The 24,580-nt window shown below is 42.0% G+C and overlaps 1 protein-coding gene across 1 annotated transcript in view; it reads right to left on the reverse strand.

The window, feature by feature from the left end:
• LOC126188388 (hemicentin-2-like) overlaps positions 1-24,580 on the reverse strand; it is a 761,121-nt gene that overhangs the window by 225,254 nt on the left and 511,287 nt on the right. Inside the window, exon 8 of the mRNA XM_049929988.1 lies at positions 3,450-3,580. Within this exon, the coding sequence (XP_049785945.1) occupies positions 3,450-3,580 (131 nt within the window). The remainder of the gene's footprint in view (positions 1-3,449; positions 3,581-24,580) is intronic.

The raw sequence follows: 24,580 nt of genomic DNA on the forward strand, positions 1-24,580 counted from the left end.
ACTTGAAGTAGTAAATGAGTTTTGCTATTTTGGGAGTAGAATAACGGATGGTGGTCCAAATAGAGAGGATATAAAATGTAGGCTTGCAATGGCAAGGAAAGCGTATCTGAAGAAGAGAAATTTGTTAACATCGGGTATAGATTTAAGTTAGGTTAGGTTAGTGTGTTTTAACGTCCCGTCGACAACGAGGTCATTAGAGACGGAGCGCAAGCTCAGATTAGGGAAGGATGGGGAAGGAAATAGGCCATGCCCTTTCAAAGGAACCATCCCGGCATTTGCCTGAAACGATTTAGGGAAATCACGGAAAACCTAAATCAGGATGGCTGGAGACGGAATTGAACTAGATTTCAGTGTCAGGAAGTCTTTTTCTGAAAGTATTTGTGTGGAAGTTAGATACGGACGATAAATAGTTTATACTGGTAGAGAATAGAAGTTTTCTAAATGCGATGCTACAAAAGAATGGTGAAGATTAGATGGGTCGATCATGTAACTAATGAGGAGGTACTGGATAGAATTGGGGAGAAGAGGACTTTGTTGCACAAGTTGTCTAGAAGACGGCGTCGGTTGGTATGACACGTTCTGAGGCATCAAGGGATCACCAATTTAGTACTGGAGGGAAGCGTGGAGGGTAAAAATCATAGAGGAAGACCAAGAGATGAGTGCACTAAGCAGATTCAGAAGGATGTAGGTTGTATTAGTTACTCGGAGATGAAGGTGCTTGCACAGGATACGGCAGCATGGAGAGCTGCATCAAACCAGTCTCTTGACGGAAGACCACAACAACAACTACAACGCACATGAAACGTAATGTTGCAAAAATGGCTGCGAAGCCTATTCTCTACGTTTAAGGGGTAGACAAATGAAAACGAGACATATGGAAAATGTAAGCAATCTCTTTATTATTGAAAATATAATAGCCACAACTGTTTGTACACTTATGTCATTGTGACACAAGACGGTCAACACCTTCATGGAAAAATGCTTACAGTTGCCTACGGAACCATGATTGTACCCAGACGTGCACATATCCTTCGGAATGTAAACGATGGACACGAATGTCTCTTTTCGCCGGCCGCGGTGACCGAACGGTTCTAGATGCTTTAGTCCGGAGCCACGAGACTGTTACGGTCGCAGGTTCGAATCCTCCCTCGGGCATGGATGTGTGTGATGTCCTTAGGTTAGTTAGGTTTAAGTAGTTCTAAGTTCTAGGGGACTGATGACCCAGATGTTAAGTCCCATAGTGCTCAGAGCCATTTGAACCTTTTTTGCCTCTCTTCAGAGCTCCAAAATTATGATAATCGCGTGGGGAGTCATCGGGACCATATTGAGGATTGTATGTGCTTATCAGCCAAACTTTTCCAGCGTACTCGAAACAGGTTCCGAACAAAATGCCCAGCCTCATGTTGCCAACGTTGTTTAACTACTCTGTAGAAGTATCGCTGGGAAGTCCTCGCACAACCTTCATAAAGTCTTGAACTGTCCCCAAGCGATTTCCATATTTTTGGAGCCCTGGAGAGACATTCGTAACCCTCGAGTTGAAGCGGGCGAAGAGGTGAAGACCTGGGTACAATCGTGCTTCCGAGCCCAGCCACAAACGTTTTGTCCAAGACGGTATTGACCGTCTTCTCTCAAAATGGGAGACATTTACAGCGATTACTTTCGAAATAATAAATCAGTTTGCTGGTTTTTTTCATTTGATTGCCCTTTATACACATACCTCGAGATATGACCACAAGTCACCTTAGGCCACAGGAAAACCCGAAATACATGGATTCTTCACTTTCGTGGTACCTTAAAGCTGTATGCTGAAATGTTTTATGACCCTACAGTTCTAATTAATCAAATCACACTAAAATCAATATTACTTGAATGTAATGGCAAGGTTCGATTATTTGCCACAATTTGCTATAGAAACCCATTGCTTGCACAATTAGAGTCATTTACAGGGGAAAATTGTGGGTGCTTCTCGTGGGTATGTACCAATTACGTTTTACGTTTTGAATTTTAGGTGTAATAAGAGAAACGAACAGTAACATCATTAAGACAAAGGCGTTTTTCGTTGCGGCTGGATCTTCTCATGAAATTTCAATCGCCAACTTGTCCTCAGACTGCGAAAATATTTTGTTGGCGGCTACCTACACAGCGAGGAAAGATTATCACAATAAAATAAGACAAATAACAGTCCCCACTGTAAGATTTAAGTTTTTTAACTTTTTCTTTCGCGCTGTTCGAAAGTGCGGTGGTAGAGAAATAGTTTTAAGGTGGTTTCATAAACCCTCTTCCACGCGCTTCATCATGAACTTCAGAGTAAATATGTAGATGTAGAAGTAAATGCATACCGCGGTCACTGTAACATTTTATAGTAATGTGATTGAATTTATATAAACCTGAATGGGCTCACCCATTTCAATTTTCGGCACATGTTCTAACGTCCATCTCTTAACTGTATCTCTATCTTCCTCGACGCATACGTTAAGGTTACAAAATTGCAACTAAATTTTGAATCATATGTATTCGATACTTCAAAGAATTTAACTTTTTTGTTTGAAATATTTATTGAACGTTTACTTCGTAAGCAGTACTGATTTTTCGAGTCGCGTGGGGACGAGAGAATAGGATGTAGATGAAAATGACATAAACCTATAGACTCGACCTGAGTCACACGCGAAGGGAAATATGCGGCCAACTAACAGCGAACTGTATAGGTACTGAGATAGATACCCTTACTATGTGTTGAATTTTACCTCTGCCTATTTCTTCTGGACCCGAGGTCACAGGTGGTGCGGGTATATCATGTGACCTAACGATTAGGGGGAGTTTTCGGCGCCTGCTAAAGTGGCCCATGGAGTGAAAGAGTAGGAGATTGGCTTCGTTGGCGCTAGTAGGGAAAAGAAATAGTATATTTTCTTTACGTGAAAATGCCAATAGTAGTCTGGGTGATTATGATATCGGCGTAGGGACATTTTCTAGAGCTGCACTTATGTCTAATTTCATAATTAATTTTTTATCGTAATATGTTCACTGAGTCAGCCATATTGAAGAATGACAGTAACGAATTGAGAAGAAACTTGTGACATTGGCACACGGTTTTGGAAGCTTTTGCTGTGGTAATACCCTGGGAGAATATTGTCCGTAAATACTGTCTACAAAAAGTCGCATAGCGAGTCATGCAACAGGTGAAGCGAATGAACAGTCAATAACATAAAAACGACTCGGCAGCTTATAGTATCAGATTGGTGCTAGAATACACACACACACACACACACACACACACACACACACACACACACACAGACAGAGACACACACACACACACAGGCGTGTGCACGTACGCACAGAGGGAATGTACTGCATAAGAGCTGTAGAGCACAAATGATTGACAACACATGAAGAACTCCACCACACTTATGTGTGGCCAGCTTCCAAGTAAGTCTGGCGATGTGACTCACGTTATGGCGCCACTCGACACGAAAGACGGGTGGCACGGCGATGATGATGCAGTCGAAGTACACGTCGGCGCCTTCCCTGATGTTGTCTGGGTTCAGCGACGTGCCTAGCTGGATTGTCGCCTCGGGAATATCTGTATCGTGGAAAAGCATTTATCGTCAAATGGTAAATTAAAAACAGCAGTTTAACAGGTTTTATTCCCACTGAACTACACAACAGCTACCTCTTCTTATTCAAATAAATTGTACCTTATAAAATAATTTAAAGTTTCATGGTCGAACACTGTAGTTATCACATAAGAAAACATACTTTTCACTATGGTTCACAATTATATGTTTTACATTATCCGAGAATGGGTTGCAAGACCCATTTCTACCGTTATTATTTTGCATTCTTTAGAGCACTTTGCGACAAGGTATCTGTAACTGCTACAGAAACTGATAAAAATTAATACGTCAAAGCCTCGTAATATGAATCTGATAACAAACAGTTAAGTAACGACATGAAGCATTGATGGTGTAATAGGTTACGTGTTAACTATATTTTCTCCACCCAAGTACGAGGGCTGTACAATAAAGAATGATCATAATTCTTTTACTGTCGTAATTTATGTGTTTTACATTATCCGAGAATGGTTTGCAAGACCCATTTCTACCGTTATTATTTTGCATTCTTTAGAGCACTTTGCGACAAGGTATCTGTAACTGCTACAGAAACTGATAAAAATTAATACGTCAAAGCCTCGTAATATGAATCTGATAACAAACAGTTAAGTAACGACATGAGGCATTGATGGTGTAATAGGTTACGTGTTAACTATATTTTCTCCACCCAAGTACGAGGGCTGTACAATAAAGAATGATCATAATTCTTTTACTGTCGTAATTTATACACGATGTACGTATCTCATTGTTGGCACTTGTGGTTTCCGCCCGTGAGAGGCGAGAAAGCAGAGAAATGTTCAGCATCGCCTAACGTAACAATGTATGTGACACGCGATGAACGATTTGAGGCTCTGAAATTCTGCTTTCGTCTCAAAAGATCATCAGCTGAGACCTATGTAATGACGTAGGATGCCTATGGAGACTCTGTCCTTCCCTAAAGCACGCCTCAAAACTATGTAAATTGTTGAAATAAGGGAGACAATTTCAAGGGAAGATTGACCGGCGGCTCTATATACTGCAATTACGGAAGAAAAAAATTCAACACCGCTGCCGTTATTGTGAGAGAGAATCTACGAATAACCTTATGAACATTTTCTGAAATTTTCCGTGAAGTTACGAGATTGCAGCCGGATGACATCGACTTCTTGCCGCGATATTTGACTTCTTGCCATGATACTTCGGCTGACAGCCATTCATCCATCTTTAGGTGAGTCTTTTTCAATGGACATTGCTAGTTTACGTCGCTAACTTTATACCAAAACTTGTCGTGGGCAAGCGCAGTCTCTACATGAGCAACGTCTGTCACGCTTCGCGCCCTCTTCGAATATTGCTCCATATATGAAGCACTGGCGTATGCGCAATGGTGATACTATATTCGCGTTCTCTGTCGGAATCCGGCTCGCACAGATAAAATGTAGATGCCAGATTAATAAAATTAGCTGTTGCTGTACGTGTCATTAGAAATAAAATGTTTTATTTCATAAGTTATTAAAGAAATCACTCGTGACATATGTTGTCCAGTTGAACACCGCCATCACGGTTAATAAGACTTTCTGCCAAACGTATTTCCACCGATCCCATAGTAACTGAACACTAGAAGGGTCTCGTCGAGGCCACGATTTCCGTAGCAGAGTAAACCATGGAATGTATTGTGGAGATACATTGCTGTCGCTGAACTAGAAATTTTTCATTGCAAAACATTCACTTTAAGATGTCTGAATGTTTGTCAGTCTAAATGTTATGGCAAGAAGTCGACGTCATCCGTTTGCAATCCTTGAAACTTCATGGAATACTCTTCACGCTGGGAAAATTTCTAGAATTACTTTCTGAAATATTTCATTGCATGCCATCCACGTGTGACACGCCGCGGTGACACGTGCTTGTGCGTGGTGGATTACAAGGCTGGTGATACCCGAACAAAATGACATCGGCGTTTAGATCCGCATGCAGTTGATATTGGAGAAATGTCTGGAGTTCCTTTCAAAGATAATCACAGCTGATGAAACGTAACAACATCATTTTGATCCTGGGAGCAGACAACACTGTGGAAATCTCCTTCGTCCTCAATTACCAAAAAAGTAAAACTGGTTGTTTTTTTTAGGAAAGATATGGTAATCTGATATTCTTTACACAGTTTATCAGCATGTTGTACTAATAGACACGAAAGTACCTGGACAATGTTACAGGGATGTCCTGAAAACTTTGCAAGTCCATATCAGGCGGAAAAGGCCACTATCCGTGAAACAGGTGGATGGTGCACCATAATGATATCCAGTCGCATATTGCAGATATTAATACTCATTATCCTGCAGAAATCTATGTGAAGTGGATTCGTCATCCTCTCTACAGTCAGGATTAAGCCCCGTGTGATTTTTTTGTATTCCCTAAACTGAAGAAAAACCTTCGTGGGAGGCATTTTCCCAGCATCAGAAGCTGTAGTGAAACCTGCGTCGGTGATTCTGAAGAACCATTGAAAATATGATTTCCAGTATGTCTTTGCAGAATGGCAGGAACACCGGGACAAGCGTATCGCGTCCAAAGGAGAATATTTTGAGAAGTGCCATCGAAATTATGGGGAGGAGTACGTACATTTTGTCAAAAAAAGTATGATAATTCTTTGCTGAACAGCCCTCGTGTATATGAGTTACGGGTTTGCTTACATTTGGTGCAGCAGAGCAGACGTTTTGTGGGACATCGTCTCCTGACGGACGGGCGGTAGTTTTAGGCACCGGTATCTTGTCACTATTTGAACAAGTTAAACACATGTACTTGAAATCATCTTCAAAGGCTCATTCCGGTGCCACAAAGGAAAGTACATAAATCCGTTTTCAACAATCGATGTTATAATTTCGGCAGTCATAAAACTTACTGAAAACCGTTTCTTGATATATTCACTCCCTCTGCATGATCTTAGTACATGCTGAATTAGTCTCCTCTCTGTGTACAGTTAGAATTTTGAGAATGAGTTAATGATACTGAAACAGAAAACTCCTAATATCTGTACAAACATTGGTCAAAGTCTGACAAAGAATTTCTAGTTTGTATGTAGCAGAAGGTGACGGGGTTGCTTCAAGCACATACTAATTATTGTCAGTAGAGAAAGATACGATTTGAGATTTAAAAAAAAAATCCAGAAAGTATCCAGTACTGAATTCCGAATGGTCCAATTTCATCAAGTCATCGCATCGTTTGAACACCAGAAGAAATACTCCGGCGCGTGCCGCCGGAGAAACAAGTATACAGGGTGGTCGATTGATCGCGACCGGGCCAAATATCTCAGGCAAGAAGCGTCAAACGAAAAAACTACAAACAACGATACTCGTCTAGCTTGAAGAGGGAAATCAGATGGCGCTATGGTTGGCCCGCTAGATGGAGCTGTCATACGTCAAACGGATATCAACTGCATTTTTTTGAAATAGGAACCCTCATTTTTATTACGTATTCGTGTAGTACGTAAAGAAATATGAACGTTTTAGTTGGATCCCTATTTCGCTTTGTGATAGATTGCGCTGTAATAGTCACAAACATATGGCTCACAATTTTAGACAAAAAGTTGGTAATAGGTAGGTTTTTTAAATGAAAATAAAGAACTTAGGCTCTGAGCACTATGGGACTCAACATCTTAGTTCATAAGTCCCCTTGAACTTAGAACTACTTAAACCTAACTAACCTAAGGACATCACACACACCCATGCCCGAGGCAGGATTCGAACCTGCGACCGTAGCAGTCCCGCGGTTCCGGACTGCAGCGCCAGAACCGCTAGACCACCGCGGCCGCCCAAAGAACTTAGGTACGTTTGGACGTTTTAATTTGGTTGTTCCAATGTGATACATGTTGTTTTGTGAACTTATCATTTCTGAGAACGCATGCTGTTACAGCGTGATTACCTGTAAATACCACATTAATGCCATAAATGCTGAAAATTATGTCCGTCAGTCTCAATGCATGTGGCAATACGTGTAACGACATTATTCTAAACATGGAGTAGTTCGCCTTCCGTAATGTTCGCACAAGCATCGACAATGCGCTGACGCGTGTTGTCAGGCGTTGTCGATGGATCACGATAGCAAATATCCTTCAACTTTCCCCAGAGAAAGAAATCCGGGGACGTCAGATCTGGTGAACGTGCGGGCCATGGTATGGTGCTTCGACGACCAATCCACCTGTCATGAAATGTGCTATTCAATACCTCTTCAACTGCACGCGAACTATGTGCCGAGCACCCATCATGTTGAAAGTACATCGCCTTACTGTCTAGTAGTAACATCGGTATAACATTACGTAGGAAATTGGCATACATTGCACTATTTAGATTGTCATCGATAAAATGAGGGCCAATTATCCTTCCTCTCATAATGCCGCACCATACATTAAGCCGCCAAGGTCGCTGATGTTCCCCTTGTCGCAGCCATCATGGATTTTTCGTTGCCCAATAGTGCATATTATGCCGGTTTACGTTACCGCTGTTGGTGAATGAGGCTTCGTCGCTAAATAGAACGCGTGCAAAAAATCTGTCATCGTCCCGTAATTTCTCTTGTGCCCAGTGGCAGAACAGTACATGACGTTCAAAGTCGTCGCCATGATATTCCTGGTGCATAGAAATATGGTACGGGTACAAACGATGTTGATGAAGCATTCTCAACACCGACGTTTTGTAGATTCCCGATTCTCGCGGAATTTGTCAGCTGCTGATGTGCGGATTAGCCGCGATAGCAGCTAAAACACCTAGTTGGGCATCATAATTTGTTGCAGGTCGTGGTTGACGTTTCACATATGGTTGAACACTTCCTGTTTTTCCGCAATTCGTAAACGGTCCATTTTAACTCGGGTAATGTATCACGAAGCAAATACCGTACGCACTGGCGGAATGTTACGTGATGCCACCTACATACACTTTTGTGACTATTACAGCGCCACCGATCACAAAGCGAAAAACAGTGGTCCAAATAAAACATTCATATTTCTTTACCTACTACACGAATACGTAATAAGAAATGGGAGTTCCTATGTAAAAAAATGCAGTTGATATCCGTTTGGCCTATGGCAGCGCCATCTAGCGGGCCAACCATAGCGCCATCTGTTTCCCCCTTCAAGCTAGATGAGTTTCGTTCTTTGTAATTTTTTCGTTTGATGCTTATTTCGTGTGATATTTGGCCCGGTCACTATCAATGGACCACCCTGTATATGCTGGCCTCAACTAGCGGGACGGTCCGAGGGTCGCTTTAGGTGACGCGGTTTCCAACCGTTGTCTACCCTCTCGAGGCATCAGAAAGAAAACCTCGTCTACCATCGTACCCATGGTGCGTTGAATTTAGTACCACGTGTCTTAACCTAGCAAGAAATTGGACTAGCCAACTGGATTCGCCGCCGTCATATTATCTCGCTTCGGTAACTGCTCAGTTCAGCTTGTATGAAATGGAGATCAATATTATATCAAATGAGCTGTTGTACTATTGGTTCGCTAGGAACCTGGAGAATTAGGTTACAGTCGTCCAATACAGTTTGTTAAAAGCCGTATTCTGATCTGGCCAATGATGCATCCTTGCGCAAGTGCTATTGTCAAACACAAATGTATTTCTCTTTGTTTAATCTGTACAATGTTTTTCTGTTCATAATTGACTAATAGTCATATCCTCAATGTTACTTGACGTTTACGACTGAACGGCAGTTCCTGCGGCTTTCAGCAAGTGCATCTATGGCAATGGGTGGCCGTCTATGCTGCTAATATTTTGGCTATTGCATGTTTCGTAAGGCCCCATTTAGACTAAACAGTATTTTCTCAGAGCTCTCGTGATTACAGTTTGGGGTTGCAGTTTTGAACGATCGTTGTGGAGCTTTACATTCATAACGGTCTGAGTGCTTAGAGTAACAAAAATTGCATTGTGTTATTAATAGCTGCAGCCATTTTCCTCAGATGCTTCAAATAGGTTTTATCATAAAAATGAGAAAACTTCCATCTTTTCCAAATGAAATTTGTTTTTGAATACCACTCACATTTCGCGTATTCATGTCAGGCATCTGCAGTTGTCTATAAAACGCAAAAAATTATTTTTTATATACGTATATTGCTACAAGACTCGTAGTGATTCTTTGGCAGTTTGTTTAGATGACGCTATTTCTGTTTGCAACTAGCTGGGGTACCCAGCTTCGCTCAGGGACTTGATATGATAGTGTGTGGTAGTTCGAATATTATTGAAAACATATTCACACTCCTTACAATACTTTTTTATAAGCAACGTATTCATTTTGTAATCCGGGATGTATATAGGACGGCCGCGGTGGTCTAGCGGTTCAGGCACTCAGTCCGGAACCGCGCGACTACTACGGTCGCAGGTTCGAATCCTGTCTCGGGCATGGATGTGTGTGATGTCCTTAGGTTAGTTAGGTTTAAGTAGTTCTAAGTTCTAGGGGACTGCTGACCACAGATGTTAAGTCCCATAGTGCTCAGAGCCATTTGAACCGGGATGTATATATACAAAAGTTTCGAATTTCTTACTCGAGAGCAAGCTATGTATAGTGATTGTGAAAAAAGCAGAAGTCTTTGAGGTTGGTGCTGCAATATTTTAAAGTTGGACCTTGCGCTTTGTTAACTGTAAAACTGTGGGCTAATTTGATTGGAAATTACAGTCTTTGAAATTGGAGTGGCAGTTCAGTAGAGTTCAGTGGAATTCTGGGGATAAATTGTATGGGTCCTTTGTACTTTTACAGTCATAAGATCGGCTTCGATGATGTTATTGGCTAGCTGTTTGACGATCACTCTTCTTCCATTACATAGTTTTGGTGAGTTGAGGTTTCTTAGTAGTACGATTGGAGATCCAGTTTTAAGTTGAAAGCAGTGTAGTGGCATTCCTGGTACTTGCAAAGGGCTTAGAAATTCTATAGCGAAGTTCACAATTTCTTCAACGTTTAACATCGTGTTGATCGATTTCTAAACACTCTCTTCACCGGGAATTTTCATTTGAATGTTATAGCTGATATCATCCACAACATTATTTTTTGTTGCCACTCCGGATTGATATAACTGTGAGCAATGTTTGGATCAATTTAGTCGATGAGTTCGTTTTCAGCAGTAGCTATGTTGCAGAAATCACTGTTCAATTTAATGAGGCCGATCATCTAGTCAATAGGGTTTGTGCCTTCGCCTTTTTGTAAAAGTTTTTTGAACAAAATGTGCTGTTGTTTCGTCTTTCGATAGTTCAAGATTCATATTTTTTGTTAGTCGTAGTATTTGCATGTGTGACGAGAGATCTGGTTTTCTAAAGCACGCATTGATATCGTCTGCTGGTGTCGGCCTGGAGGTAACTGGATGTGTTTGTCGAAAATCTCCTTCGAATATGAATAGAGTTTCTGCCATCACTTCAGCGTTTCCGCGCAAGTCTTGTAATTTTCTGTTCAAGGCTTCGAGTGATTTCTTATGTGCCATTGTGCATTCGTCCCAGAAGATAATTCCAGCTTCCTTTAGAAGTTCACCCCGTCCGAATGATCTTGAGAGTTTACGTACCGAGAATTGTACTTCGGCTGTATTCAACGGTAGTTATAGGGCGGAATCGGTAGTTTGTCCACTTTCCACAAGGGTGGCTGCAATGCTGGACGATACCAGTACAAGTGCGATGTTTTGTTCAGCACGTATTTCCGTCAGGAATAGATTTACTAGAAACGTTTTACCGGTGTTCCCTGGTACGTCAACGTGAATAATTGGCTGTGAGCACTATGGGACTTAACATCTGAGGTCATCAGTCCCCTACAACTTAGAACTACTTAAACCTAACTAACCAAAAGACATCACACACATCCATGCCCGAGGCAGGATTTGAACCTGCAACCGTAGCGGACGCGCGGTTCCAGACTGAAGCGCCTAGAGCCGCTCGGACACACCGGCCTGCAGTAAATAATTCCGTCAGTGTTGTTGTCGATCCGGCCCATGATAACGTTGCACATTTCCTTTTGATTGTCACTGAGGAATGGTTTGTTGTGAGAATGTATTGGACTTCTTTGTCTATATAATAAATCATATCAACGTTTTGTTAACAAATACACTAAGTACACTATACAAGCTTTTAAAACCTAATTTTCGACTTGTATTCAGCAGTTGTATTACTTCTACTTCTAACGCTTCACATTTTTTTCTTTATTCACTCACTGCACTACTTTATCTGTTCCTCCCTTCGTCACTGATAAGAAACTGACGTTCGAACCCACGACTAGTCTTGCTTCATATACCGTTACCAATGGGTATCCCCACCAGTGGCGGATTCCAGAGCACACGATAAAGGCTTCGAATGATCCACAATATCTTCCAGAACATTCCACAACATTCGAGATAGTTCTGGAATGTTCCACAATGATCTTGGCTGTTGCAGGATGTTATCGAACATTCTAAGAAAGGAGACGTACACAGCTGACAGTCGCAGTCCCATTACTTTTATTATGCCTGCAGATTTAGATTTCGGCTATAAATAGACATCTTTGGTGCATTTTTGTTACAATTCAACAGACTTGTGGCGTGGCAGTTCACGTCAACGTATGTTTTCCCAGGTGTATAGGGAGAATGACAGTGTGTCCTGTAAGAACATATGGTGACGTGAACTGCCGCGAGTGTGTTGAATTGTAACGAAAATGCACTTAAGATGACTATTTATAGTCGAAATCTAGATTTACAAGAAAAAAAAGCTAATGGAATTGCGACTGACTGCTTTATGTCTCCCCTTTCTTTCAATCTATGGTCGCTGTGCACAACGATTCCTCATGGAATCGAAGTACGCTCGACCATTCTGAAATCTCACTGAATTTTCCAGACTATTAACGAACATTCCAGAACATCCCGGATCATTGTGGAACATTTAGGGACATTCTGGAGCGTTCTAGTATGCTCTAGAACACTCACGAATGTTCTGTAACGTGATACAATACTCTCGAATATGTTGGAATGTTCTACCAATTTCTGTAGGGCTAAACTTCCCAGTCCCTATACCAGCAAAAGCACATCCTTCAGCTGAAAACGGGAACCTTCTTCAAGGGTGGGGGATAATGGGCTCTTCACCTTGTAACTCTGTTGATTGTATTGGGACTCGTTCCTGATTTTTAGCGGCACACATTGTACGCTTACATTTATTATATGTTCCTTACTTACGTTCATTTTTGTGTCTATTTCATGCTGCCATTTGTTGTTCTATACCTGTTAAACGCACATGGTATAGGTTTCAGCCAGTAAATATTTCCTAGCGCACAATATATAGTGTAAGTAATTGCATATACTCGCATTGCTCTTGGTCACATGCTCTAGAGCTGCTCTGCTCTGTAACCCATAACTGAAAGAGATCACAGTACAGTGTAGAGGGTTGTTACGGTAGGGACGGAGGAAGGTTGGGTGAATGGGGTGACGGTGTGTGTGTGTTTGTGAATTTTTATATATTTATTTATTTTTATTTTTAAATATATTTGTATATTGTAGCTGCAACGCTAAGCATATTGGGACGACTCCAAGAATTTTAACATGAAGTACAAAGAACATATACAACCACTAAAGAATGAATCTATACACCCCACATATGCTGATCATTTACTAAAAAGAAACCAGCATCACATTGGGATGAAAAAAACATACAAATCGTAACCCGTAACAACGAAAGAAAGGAGATTCTTATTCTACAGAAAGAATATTTCATACATAAGACCATATATAAAAATTAAAATACCTTCAGTAACCCAAAGAGCAACAACAGAATGTCAATTTTCAAACTAGAAGTCTACTACAAAAATATAATTAAAAAATTAAAAAAGTGTACACCATATACACACAGTGCCCCACCATCCCAACTTCCTCCTTCCTCACTCCAACACCCTCTCCATTGTCCCAGGATCCCTCAGTCAGTTCTCATGATTCCTCAATCAGCTCTAAAGCAAGTGATCAAGAACAATGCACACATGTACAATTCTCTACAGCGTAGGTTATGTGCAAGATACATATATATATATATATATATATATATATATATATATATATATATATACTGGAAGAAACCTATACATATGCGTTTAGCATAAATAGAACCACAAATGGATGTAAGCAAAAGAAGTGCAAACATACAATTGTAATGAGAGATAGTCAGATTCAAACAATATACCAAAGAATTACTACGAATCACACATCGAAACATGTATAATTATATAACTGTACAGGGTGATGTTTCCCACTGAGTACAAACTCTAGTGACTGATCGATGTGAGGATACGGAACAAAAAAATTCCAATGTACTTATGTCCATAAATGCATGGTTTCCATGATAGACACCATTTATTCAACCATACTTTGTTACAGAGACTGCGGTCTCATATGCGCTGTACCAGGCAGCCACACTTACAGTAGGCATGGTTTCCTCCTTGAAGGTGATACCGGTCCTCATATGTCATGTCCTAGCGCCGTCTCCTGCCATAGTAATTGGTAACGTGTCCGATTCACTTCTTTTGCTGACTGACCTTGTATTTGACGTGATACAGCCTTCGTGATATTCGAATCAAGAGCTTGCCGACATGGTGTTTACTTACGGAAAGGCAAACAGCAACGGGCGGCGGGCAGCACGGTTGTTATCAGGAGGTCTATCCCTGCCGACAACGACCACAGCGTTCACTGTTTACATCATTGTTTCGCCGTTTACCTGAGAGAGGGTCGTTTCAGGAAGCATAAAGTCGTTAAGGACACACCGAAAATGTTCAGACACCAGACTAGCAGGAAAATGTGATCAACACTCAGGAAGGCGACCGCCGTGTCAGTACCAGGCTGTTGGCCCCCCGGTATAGCCTGACAACAGCGTGGAACATGCTCCACGACAATTTTTACTACCCTTCTCAATTACAGCGCGTAGGGGCTTACCAGGGACAGACTTTCCGTATCGGGAGCAGTTTTGTCACTGGTTTCTTCACCAGGCTGCCGCGATTCCGGGATTTGTGTCATCCATCCAATTCGCAGATGAGACCACCTCTACGTCGAGTGTTATCTTCAGCTTTCATAACAGTCATCTTTGGGATAGCATGCAGAACCCCCATGGTATGGTGACAGCGGATCATCAGCTGGAATGTGTACGACGGGATAATTGGCGACCGGATTTTGGGACCAGGCTTCCTTCCACGTCTCCTAACAGGGCGGAACTATCGGCGTCCTTGCGGGGGACTTTGCCTCCTCTGCTGATTCACTGGGTCCCGGGTTCGATTCCCTGCCGGGTTGGGGATTTTCTCTGCCCGGGGACTGGGTGTTTGTGTTGCCCTCATCATTTCATCGTCATAATTCGTGACAGTGGCTGCACTGGACTGTGAAAAAATTGGGACTTCATATGGGCACTGATGACCGCGCAGTTGAGCGCCCCACAAACCAAACATCATAATTCCCTGCTGAAAGAAGTGCCACTGATGATTCAAAGGTTTATGTGACTGCTACATAATGGTGCTCCAGCCCACATTGCCGTTAACGTCTAGATACGTCTCAATCGTGTTCGCCCTGGTCGATGGATCGTACGAGGGGGTCCGTTTGCATGGTCTGTTCGTTCACCGGATCTCGACCTGTGCGATTTCTGGTGAGGGGAAAATCTCAAAAGTAGCGTGTATTCAGAGCCCATTCCATATGTCGAGACAATGGAGCAGCCTTTGACACTGTTCGGATCCAGAGTGGCCGATGTGAGCGTGTGCGGCAGAACATGCTACGGCGCGTACACGCATGCGTTTCGGCACATGGAAACCATTTTCAGCACATACTGTAACTGTGGCTGCATGGTACAGCGCGTATTAGACCGCTTACTCCATAACAAAGTATGATTGAATAAATGGTGTCTACCATGGAAACCAAGCTTTTGCCGATATAAGTTCATGAGACCTCTTTCGTTCCTTATCCTCTCACCGATCAGTCCCTAGAACTTGTACACGGTATAAATAATGACCCTGTATGTGTATAATACACCACTGAAGATGCCTTACATAAATAAGCGAAACATGTCTGGTACCAAAGAATAAATTTAACTTGTAAAAGACGGAGGTTTTCTTTCTTTTTTCATGAAACATAAGTGACGTTACTGCATTCTACACTAACAACTGTTGGTAGTTAGCTAACGTACGTACACAAACGTGTGTTACGTGCCTGTTTTAAAGGAAACGTAAATGGAAGCAGAGACCTGAGCTCTACGGATTTTTCTTTTATTCGTGGCATTTGGAGCCCGGTAATGTAAGAGTTAAATTTTGTAAATTTCTGTAGATGTGTTGGTGTCCTGCATTTTATTTCTTTAGTGGTCATACATATAGGTTGTTATTAGTTGTGTTACTGAATTGTAGATGTGAATTGAGGTCCACCTCTTTATTTTGATCTTTAAGATGAAATTTTTTAGTTGTTCAGACTTCATGCTCAAAAATTGGTACAATCAGGCCCGCGTGGCGAACTAAGCTAACAGAGTTAGAGATTCGCAAGATCAGAACGACACATATGAGTCGGAAACAGGTTCAGCAACAATCTGACGAACTCTCGGTAGAATGCAGAGATTAATCAGATGTTCCACTGAATCCGTGGCAGAGGAGGCAGCTTTATCTATGTAACCACTGCGTAGTGTGTGTAGTAACCAGGAATTATGTGGGGGATTTTTCTGGATTTTTTACCACATTGTGTAACCCTCCACCAGGATATCCGTGGGGAGCACTGTCTCTCACGTGTTGTAAGGAGCTTGAACGGTCACTTTGATTTCTCTTGGATTTACAGGATCATGGTGAAGTGGTTGGTCTGATTGACAAGCGGTTTTACCGACTTTTGTTTCTGTTAAGCATTAGGAACTATCTTTGAAGGAGGCGCTACAGAATAAGTTCTTCTTTTTGGAATTTAGGTGATCAGTATGTAGGGATATCTTGTACACGCAGATTTGCCATCAACTGATGGAAAAGGGTTACATTCGTGTTCTGTGACACAGTTAGCCACTGGAGAGGTATGCAAAAGGAGTGAAAGACACTTTTAGATATATGAGCTTAGATTTTAAGGAGCATGAGATTTTTTGTACGAGTAATAATATGAAAGGAATGTGCCGTAGCAATCAGTTTAGAGTCGCTTTTATTGAGTAACGTAGGAGCTTCCAACAACTGTAAAGATAGGTTTTGGCGGCGCAGGCAATGCACCACACCGACGGTCCATGTGTAGAGAGCGAGTTAAGGAGTCGGTAGCCATATGTGAATGGGATGTCAGGTAATGATTATCAGATATGAGCTGTTATGGGCGGCAGGTTAAGGGTCACCTTCACGAGAGACTGCCCCCAGCAAAGAAACCGGTCCTGACTGTGAGAAGAGGTATATGATGTATGGCCTTGATTCCTATTCTGGAGACGGATCTTGATGACGTCCTGTTGAAGGATCCCAATCGTGTGGGAGCATCAATGAAGAGCCCATGTGCACTTGTTTGAGTCGTGGAAGTAATCTCTGCCCTCCCAATAAGGACTGGTATCTGCTACAACGTGCTCTCGCTGGTGGGATAGAAATTTGTACGGAAGCAAATTCTTTGGAGATTCAGCTGGCATGAGGGTGTTTCCATTAATGTGCAGAGCCAACATTACCTCGGTGGTTAAAACCTAGATGGCTTGGAATTTGTCTGTTCTCGCTGTTTTGGGTGCTGATTTTATCCGACATGTGGGCCTCATTATGGATTTGAGGACAGGCAAGTTTTCTTTTGGCTTTGGTAGAGTGCACACATAGACTTCTGTAAGCACTCGTCGTGAAAATGGACGAGAAACCAAACGAGAGTGGTCACGATGAATGCTGCTAAAGCAGACAATTGCAACTTTAGTAATTTATCTCCTGAATTTCGTTGTCGACATATCCAGCCTGCAGACATTTTAGGGATGTCTTGGCTGACAGTTTGATAAACTGGGAGGAGAAGAATACAAAAGCTTACAGACAATATAATTGTAAAGCGCCCAGCATATCCATTGCCGCCACCTCAGATTAAGCAGATTAAGGCTGCTATACGTGATAAGTTGAAAGAGGAAGTTATTAAGCTGTCAAAATCACCCTTTTCCTCCCCCATTGTTGTCGTATCTCAGGGGCTGGAAATAGTGAGTTCAGTTGTAGATTATCGAGCCTTAAACAAAACAAAAATGTTCCTCAGCCATTCCACACAATTTTATCCTGATTTCAGAAGGCAAATATTTTTATTTCTCTCGAACTTAAGCATACATATTGAAGATTCAAATCTTGTTTTGGCTTTTGCCATGAATTGAAATCCTTATCAGTACAACAGAGTCCCATTTGGGATGTCTATTACTGCCATCATCCCTTCTAGAATTTTCAAAGAATTGTGTTTGCATATTACTTTAATGGAATGGTAGCTTTTAACAAACGTCTTAGCACACGTCTTGAGTATATGAGCGTATTAGGAAAGTCCTTCACCATCTCCGCAGTTCTCTGTTCATCCATCAAATCTGATCTCCATGCAACCCGAAAGATCCTCTTCAGGTTACGTAGTCTCTGCTCGGGTGTCAGACTGTACCAAAGCTGCACTGAGGACATCCAGTGATGTCCACCTCAAAATATTACTAAAGGAGTAACGCACTTTATTGGCGTCAGTATTTTCCAGAAATGTAATCCCTACTTTGCTCTGTTCACAGACCCTCTTTACTTCAACAGCGCTGGTTTTTCATGCTGGTTTAGTTAATTTAATTTACTTAACACAATGACGGAAAAGACTGGAAGTTGGATAGATATCAATACCAGCGATAATGGATAGAAACTCGGCTCGCAGAAAAGAAAGCAATGGGAGCACGAACAAACGATATGAATTTAGCTTAGAAATTAACTATGAACATCCACCGTAAGAAGAATATTTCAGTCAATGCAGAATGAGGTATTAGCATAAAGTGGTTCGCCCTGAAGCCTTATACACAGCATAAGTTCTTAACGTAGTAAGAACAGGAGTACTTAAGAAACTAGAACTGGTGGAACGAAATATTCCCAAAAGGATATTGCGTCCTCGAAGAAGAAATGGTGGTCACTTTAGAAGACGAGTGAACGAAGATCTGTAAATCAACATGGAGATAATGTCGGGAATCATCAGGAAAAGAAGGAGTTGGTTCTGCGGACACATCCTTCGAATGGACCAGCGAAGTTTAACACAGAAAACAATAAAATTTCTTATGAACAATAGAACCAAAAGTACGCTGGATCCTGGTGTTACAAAGGGATCTGCAGAAACAGGAATACTGGAGTTGGAGATAAACAACAGGGTGAATTTTTAATCACAAATTTCGGCTTTCACAGATTTCAAGGAGAGATATAGACCCAGAACCAAATCATCATCAAGAGAAGAGAGAAGAAATATGTAAAGTATAAGGATGAAAGAATATTAGACAAGACGAATGACAAGAAAGGAAACGAACGCGAATTAAGGTGGTCCTCACATGGCCAAAAAAAAGAAGAAGGAGGAGGAGAAGAAGTAAGCTGACTCATTTGATGCTGCCCTCCAGAATTCCTCTTCTGGGCTTACCTCTTCATCTACCATCGTAAGTTGTGTTACTGAGACAAGCTCTTGGTTTTGATGTGGCAGGTGAGTTATTTAAGTTATTAGTAAAGACGTGACCTCAGTAGTGTTTCACACCTCTCAATAAAGCACCGCCATTCCTAACTGCTGTCACACACATATCACAAACAGAGAAAAAGAACTCCAGATGATTAGTGTACGAATAAAACTAGCATTTGTAACAGCAGTTAGTAACAACGGCGGAGCCAGTCGAGTTAATGGAAATAGTCCCCGCAGTGAGAGTTTGTTCATTTAAATGCTAATGAGACCGCGTAAGAAGTAAATGGAGACAGGTCACGATAAGTTGTAACTAAATGAGAGTTAAGGTGAACACTCTTCGCAGCATTTTTATCACTCCATTTCCTTTTATATTTTCTATTATGTTGAAATGCGACTAAATACTGTTTTAATTTACTTTGGAGTAGTCCGCCGAAAAACCTAAAGAAATGTAATTTATCCCCGAAAGAACGGGCTCTTAAAACACTTGTCCGTTACTTCGGTAACGATCGTATGTTCGGTACCCTTATGAGGTACAGAGGATCACGAGAGGACTGACAGAAGACCGGTGTGAATCGTCACGGGATAGTTTTGTAAGCTCAAGATAGTCATGGAAATAAACTTCATTGGTAATCCCTAAAAGACAAGCGTTGTGCATCAATGGAAGACTGGTGTCTTAAATAAAGAAGACGTTCGTTTCAGGCAGCGACAGGTAATATATAACTTCTTCCGACATGCCTCTCACGAAATGATAGCCATAATGAAATCAGGGAAACAATAATTCACGTGTATGCGTACCGACAGTCATTCTACCCATGATTCGCAATTGGTAGAACAAGAAACAAGGCATTTGTAGCGGGGGGTTTGCGGGTGACGATAGGGAGTAGTGAGACAAAAAGTTTCCTCTGCCATACAGTGGCTTATGAAGATCAGATATAACCGTAAACTATGGAGAATGAAAACCTACCATTCCCAATACCTTTTCTGAAAATACATTTTTCTTCTGCCGAGAACGACATACGGTGAATGCAGTAACACCTATAGCAAAAAACTGTGTTGTCTTCTTTCAATGTTCGTGGGTTAAAGATTGCGACATCTAATAGACAGTGAGTAAAGATTTTTCTTCAGGTTATTATAAACACGCACTCTGTCGGTATTCCATTACGACAAATCATCCTACTGGCCATTAAAATTGCTACGCCACGAAGATGACGTGCTACAGACGCGAAATTTAACCGACAGGAAGAAGATGCTGTCATATGCAAATGATTATCTTTTCAGAGTATTCACACAAGGTTGGCGCCGGTGGCGACACCTACAACGCGCTGAAATGAGGAAAGGTTCCAACCGTTTTCTCATACACTAACAGCAATTGGCCGGCGTTGCCTGGTGAAACGTTGTTGTGATGCCTCGTGAAAGGAGGAGAAATGCGTACCATCACGTTTCCGACTTTGATGGATTCTCGCGTTGGTCGAGATCCAATAACTGTTGGCAGAATATGGAGGGTAATACGAAACGCCGTGCTGGATCCCAACGGCCTCGTATCACAGGCATCTTATCGTTTGGCTGTAACGGATCGTGCAGCCACGTCTCGATCCATGAGTCAACAGATGGGGACGTTGGCAAGACAACAACCATCTGCACGAACAGTCGACGACGTTTGCAGCAGCAGGGACTATCAGCTCGGAGACCATGGCTGCGAATACCCTTGACGCTGCATCACAGACAGGAGCGCCTGCAATGGTGTACTCAACGACGAACCCGGGTGTACGAATGGGAAAACTGTCATTTTTTCGGATGAATCCAGGTTCGCTATACAGCATCTTGATAGCCGCATCCGTGTTTGGCGACATCGTGGGGAACGCACATTGGAAGCGTGTATTCGTCATCGCCATATTGGCGTATCACCTGGCGTGATGGTACGAGGTGCCATTGGTTACCCGTCTCGGTCACCTCTTGTTCGCATTGACGGCACTTTGAACAGTGGACGTTATATTCCAGATGTGTTACAACCGGCGGCTCTACACTTCATTCGATCCCAGCGAAACCCTACATTTCAGCAGTATAATGCATGATCGCATGTTGCAAGTCCTGTACGGAGCTTTCTGGATACAGAAAATGTTCGGCTGCTGCCCTGGCCAGCACATTCTCCAGATCTCTCAGCAATTGAAATCGTATGGTCAATAGTGGCCGAGCAACTGGCTCGTCACAATACGCCAGTCACTACTCTTGATGAACTGTGGCATCGCGTTGAAGCTGCATGGGCTGCTGTACCTGTACACGCCATCCAAGCTCTGTTTGACTCAAAGCCAAGGCGCATCAAGGCCGTTATTACGGCCAGAGATGGTTGTTCTGTGTACTGACTTCTCAGGATCTATGCACCCAAATTGCGTGAAAATGTAATCACATGCCAATTCTAATTTAATATATTTGCCCAATTAATACCCTTTTATCAACTGCATTTCTTCTTGGTGTAGCAATTTTAATGGCCAGTAGTGTATTTAGCACTGTTGTAACAAAAGACTTGATTCATATCAGTAATTAAGAAGCAAATGATATCGCCGGACAAAGGGACTGATTGCAGAGGTACCATCTGATGAACGGTGGTGTAGGCATGTACCACACAGATTGAAGCGTAATTAAAATTCACACAGGGCCGATTACGAGGAACACGACGGGAAATTAGAAAATTAGATATCGTATGAATGACGACCGATAATCAATCTCCCCATGCACTTTTCTGTGTTAAAAGGAAGTGTGAAATAATAGTGGAGCCAGCCAGGGACTTGCAAAGTATCCAGCCTTCGGTATATGTCGGGGTACCCTTGAGTAATGTGGATTCGACCCACAGATTTCACGAGAGGCGAAACTGCTAGTATAAACTCCAAGTGGAGGTATTGCGTTACCAGTGCAGACGTACTAAAAGCAGAACGAGTGGGTCGGGAGAGCTGTCTTCGAACGTAGACAAGTCATTGGGTGTCACCTGAGTAACAGACCAATGAGACACATTTCATCCCTTCTAAAGCTGCCTAAGAGCAGTGCTGCAGATGTGATTCTGACGTGGAATCGCGAAGGAAGGACTAAAGTTGCATCAAGACCAGTCAGACCTCGTATACTGACGGACAGGGACCGTCGTGCACTGCCAACGACGATTGCAAAAAATCGCAATAAATCAGCGGACAGAATCAGACGTCAGATTGAGTTAAAATGAATAGGGTACAATGGCCGATGTGTACTGAAGATGTGGTGTTATGGCACAGGGTATTTTTCGGGGTTCCTGTGTGGTCTCCTTATTGGGCTTAAGTAAACAGTAAATGCGGAAGAATTGGAACACATGTACAGCACGGCGTGCTACGTACAGCCGCGGAAAACAGCGAGAAAAATAGTTGTTTGTATCAGAATAACAATGCAACCGGTCAAAGCAGTATCAATGAGGCGATGGTCTGTCGACATTCCTGAAATGGATTGGGCTGCCCAGAGTCCCGACCTCAACCCAACTGAAAACCTTTGAAATGAGTTTTTACGCCAGTTCCCCTCCAGAGCCCATCGTCTCTAATCACTGCTTTCTGTGGATACAGTTCTTGAGTGAGAACGGGATGCCACTACTCTACATACATTTATACACCTCACTGAAAGTGTTGTAGGGCAGCCGGATTGAAAGGGAGTGGGCGTGAAAGAACCATTAGGAAGATCTTAACTAATAAGTCATTTATTGGCCACTTTTGCCTTCTAAAGGGTCACATAGTCAGGCCTAGGGAGACTACAGTGAGCCAGAGCGTAGTCAGGGGCGAACCGTAGTTCACATAGTTAAGGAAAAGCGGTGTCTGGAAAGACGAAGTCCGCGGTTCCGCAGCACCAGGAAAGGCAAGAGATGTTGACTGCTACAGGGTGCGCGATCGAGAGAGCGAGGCAAGGTGGCGGGCAGCCGGGTACATCCAACACTTCCACGTGGCTTCCTCCGCCCTGATTGGTCAGAAGCCGAGAAACCCGCGGGGGCGGCATTGAAATTTCCAGAGCGTGGCCTGATCAGCGTCGTATAGGCAGCATTACTTCGTCAGTGCATGAGGGAAGCACTTGATCGAGATGCATGCTGACTTGCTGTTGCCAGACCGTGGGATGGAAAAATTAAAGGCAGCCGACGCTGCCAGCTACGGCTTGAGAAGAAGGTGACTTTTGAATGTGAATATAAAGTAAAATAAAAACCCCCACTATCGGGCTACTTTCTGGCTCATCCTTACAGTGTCACTAGAAGAGTTCAAGCAACCATAAACACTGAGGGTGTTCACACCTCATTTTAATGTCCACTGATAGGTGTCTGTATATTTTTCGACCAAATAGTGTAAATAACAAACTACTTAAAGGTATTAAAGTCAGTTAATTTCGTCTTAAAAGATGTTCACTATCCAGGACCTAATATTTTTAGTAATTTACCAACAGCTACAAAAGTTTTGCTACTAACAAAATTTAGTTAAAGAGGAGCCTAAATTTTTTTATTGATTGTCAGTTCCTTCTGCTGTTTTGATGAAATTGTTATTAATATACTAAATAATGTGTCACTTAGAGTCCGACTTCTGCATATCTTCCGTGAAGTAATATGTTCAATTTAAGTAAGTGTTGTAAAAAGCTTACCGTTTGATGATACGTGACTGTTAATAAGACTTACCTCACTTAGCTTATGCACCTTGATCCTTATACGTTCACATGTTGGCGACAAATTTTTTGTTGATTCTTAAATGAGAATACATTACATATTTTTAAACTTACTCTGTATCAATGAGGGCCACTTCCCTTAAGGTCTGTGGAAGGAAATATGGAACATTATTCTTTTTCTTTAATAATGTAATGCATATTCTTAATTTTAACATGTGCTGCATCGTAGACGAATTTCACTACATGGACCAAGGAAAAAGAAAGTACATCTGATCTCATCTAATTTATTCCTGATCAAAAATCTATCTTTTACTATGGATTGTTGTAGTTGTAGGTGTTTGTGATATAAAATAGTTGTGTAAGAATTTTTCTTCATATAAGTATGTCGCTTTTCCATTTGTTTTAGATGTAATTCCAGTCCAAATACATCAGTTTCTAAACCATTTTCGGTATAGCAAAAAAGTACCCTCTTACATAATTAGTTAAAACGAAATAACATCGTTGCACAAAGCTACTGACTACCGCACTAACCTCTAATTAACACTGGTGTCTAAATGCACGTTCAGCCTGTTCCATCATCTTTTAGCTTTTATCCAGGGGAGCAGTACTTAAAAACTGACAATATTCTAGAGGTAGATTGATGACACATTCATAGTTGGGCTTCACGGCACCGATAAATTAAATCATTTATAAAAAATATGAAGTTTACGACGTAACATAAGTTGAATAATTGCTTACCTTTTTTGGATGTATTACTTACTCTTAGACTCAGAAGGGTGGTTTCTTAGGGCA

The sequence above is a fragment of the Schistocerca cancellata genome, chromosome 5 (genome assembly GCF_023864275.1).
Source record: "Schistocerca cancellata isolate TAMUIC-IGC-003103 chromosome 5, iqSchCanc2.1, whole genome shotgun sequence".
NCBI classification, from domain to species: Eukaryota; Metazoa; Arthropoda; class Insecta; order Orthoptera; family Acrididae; genus Schistocerca; species Schistocerca cancellata.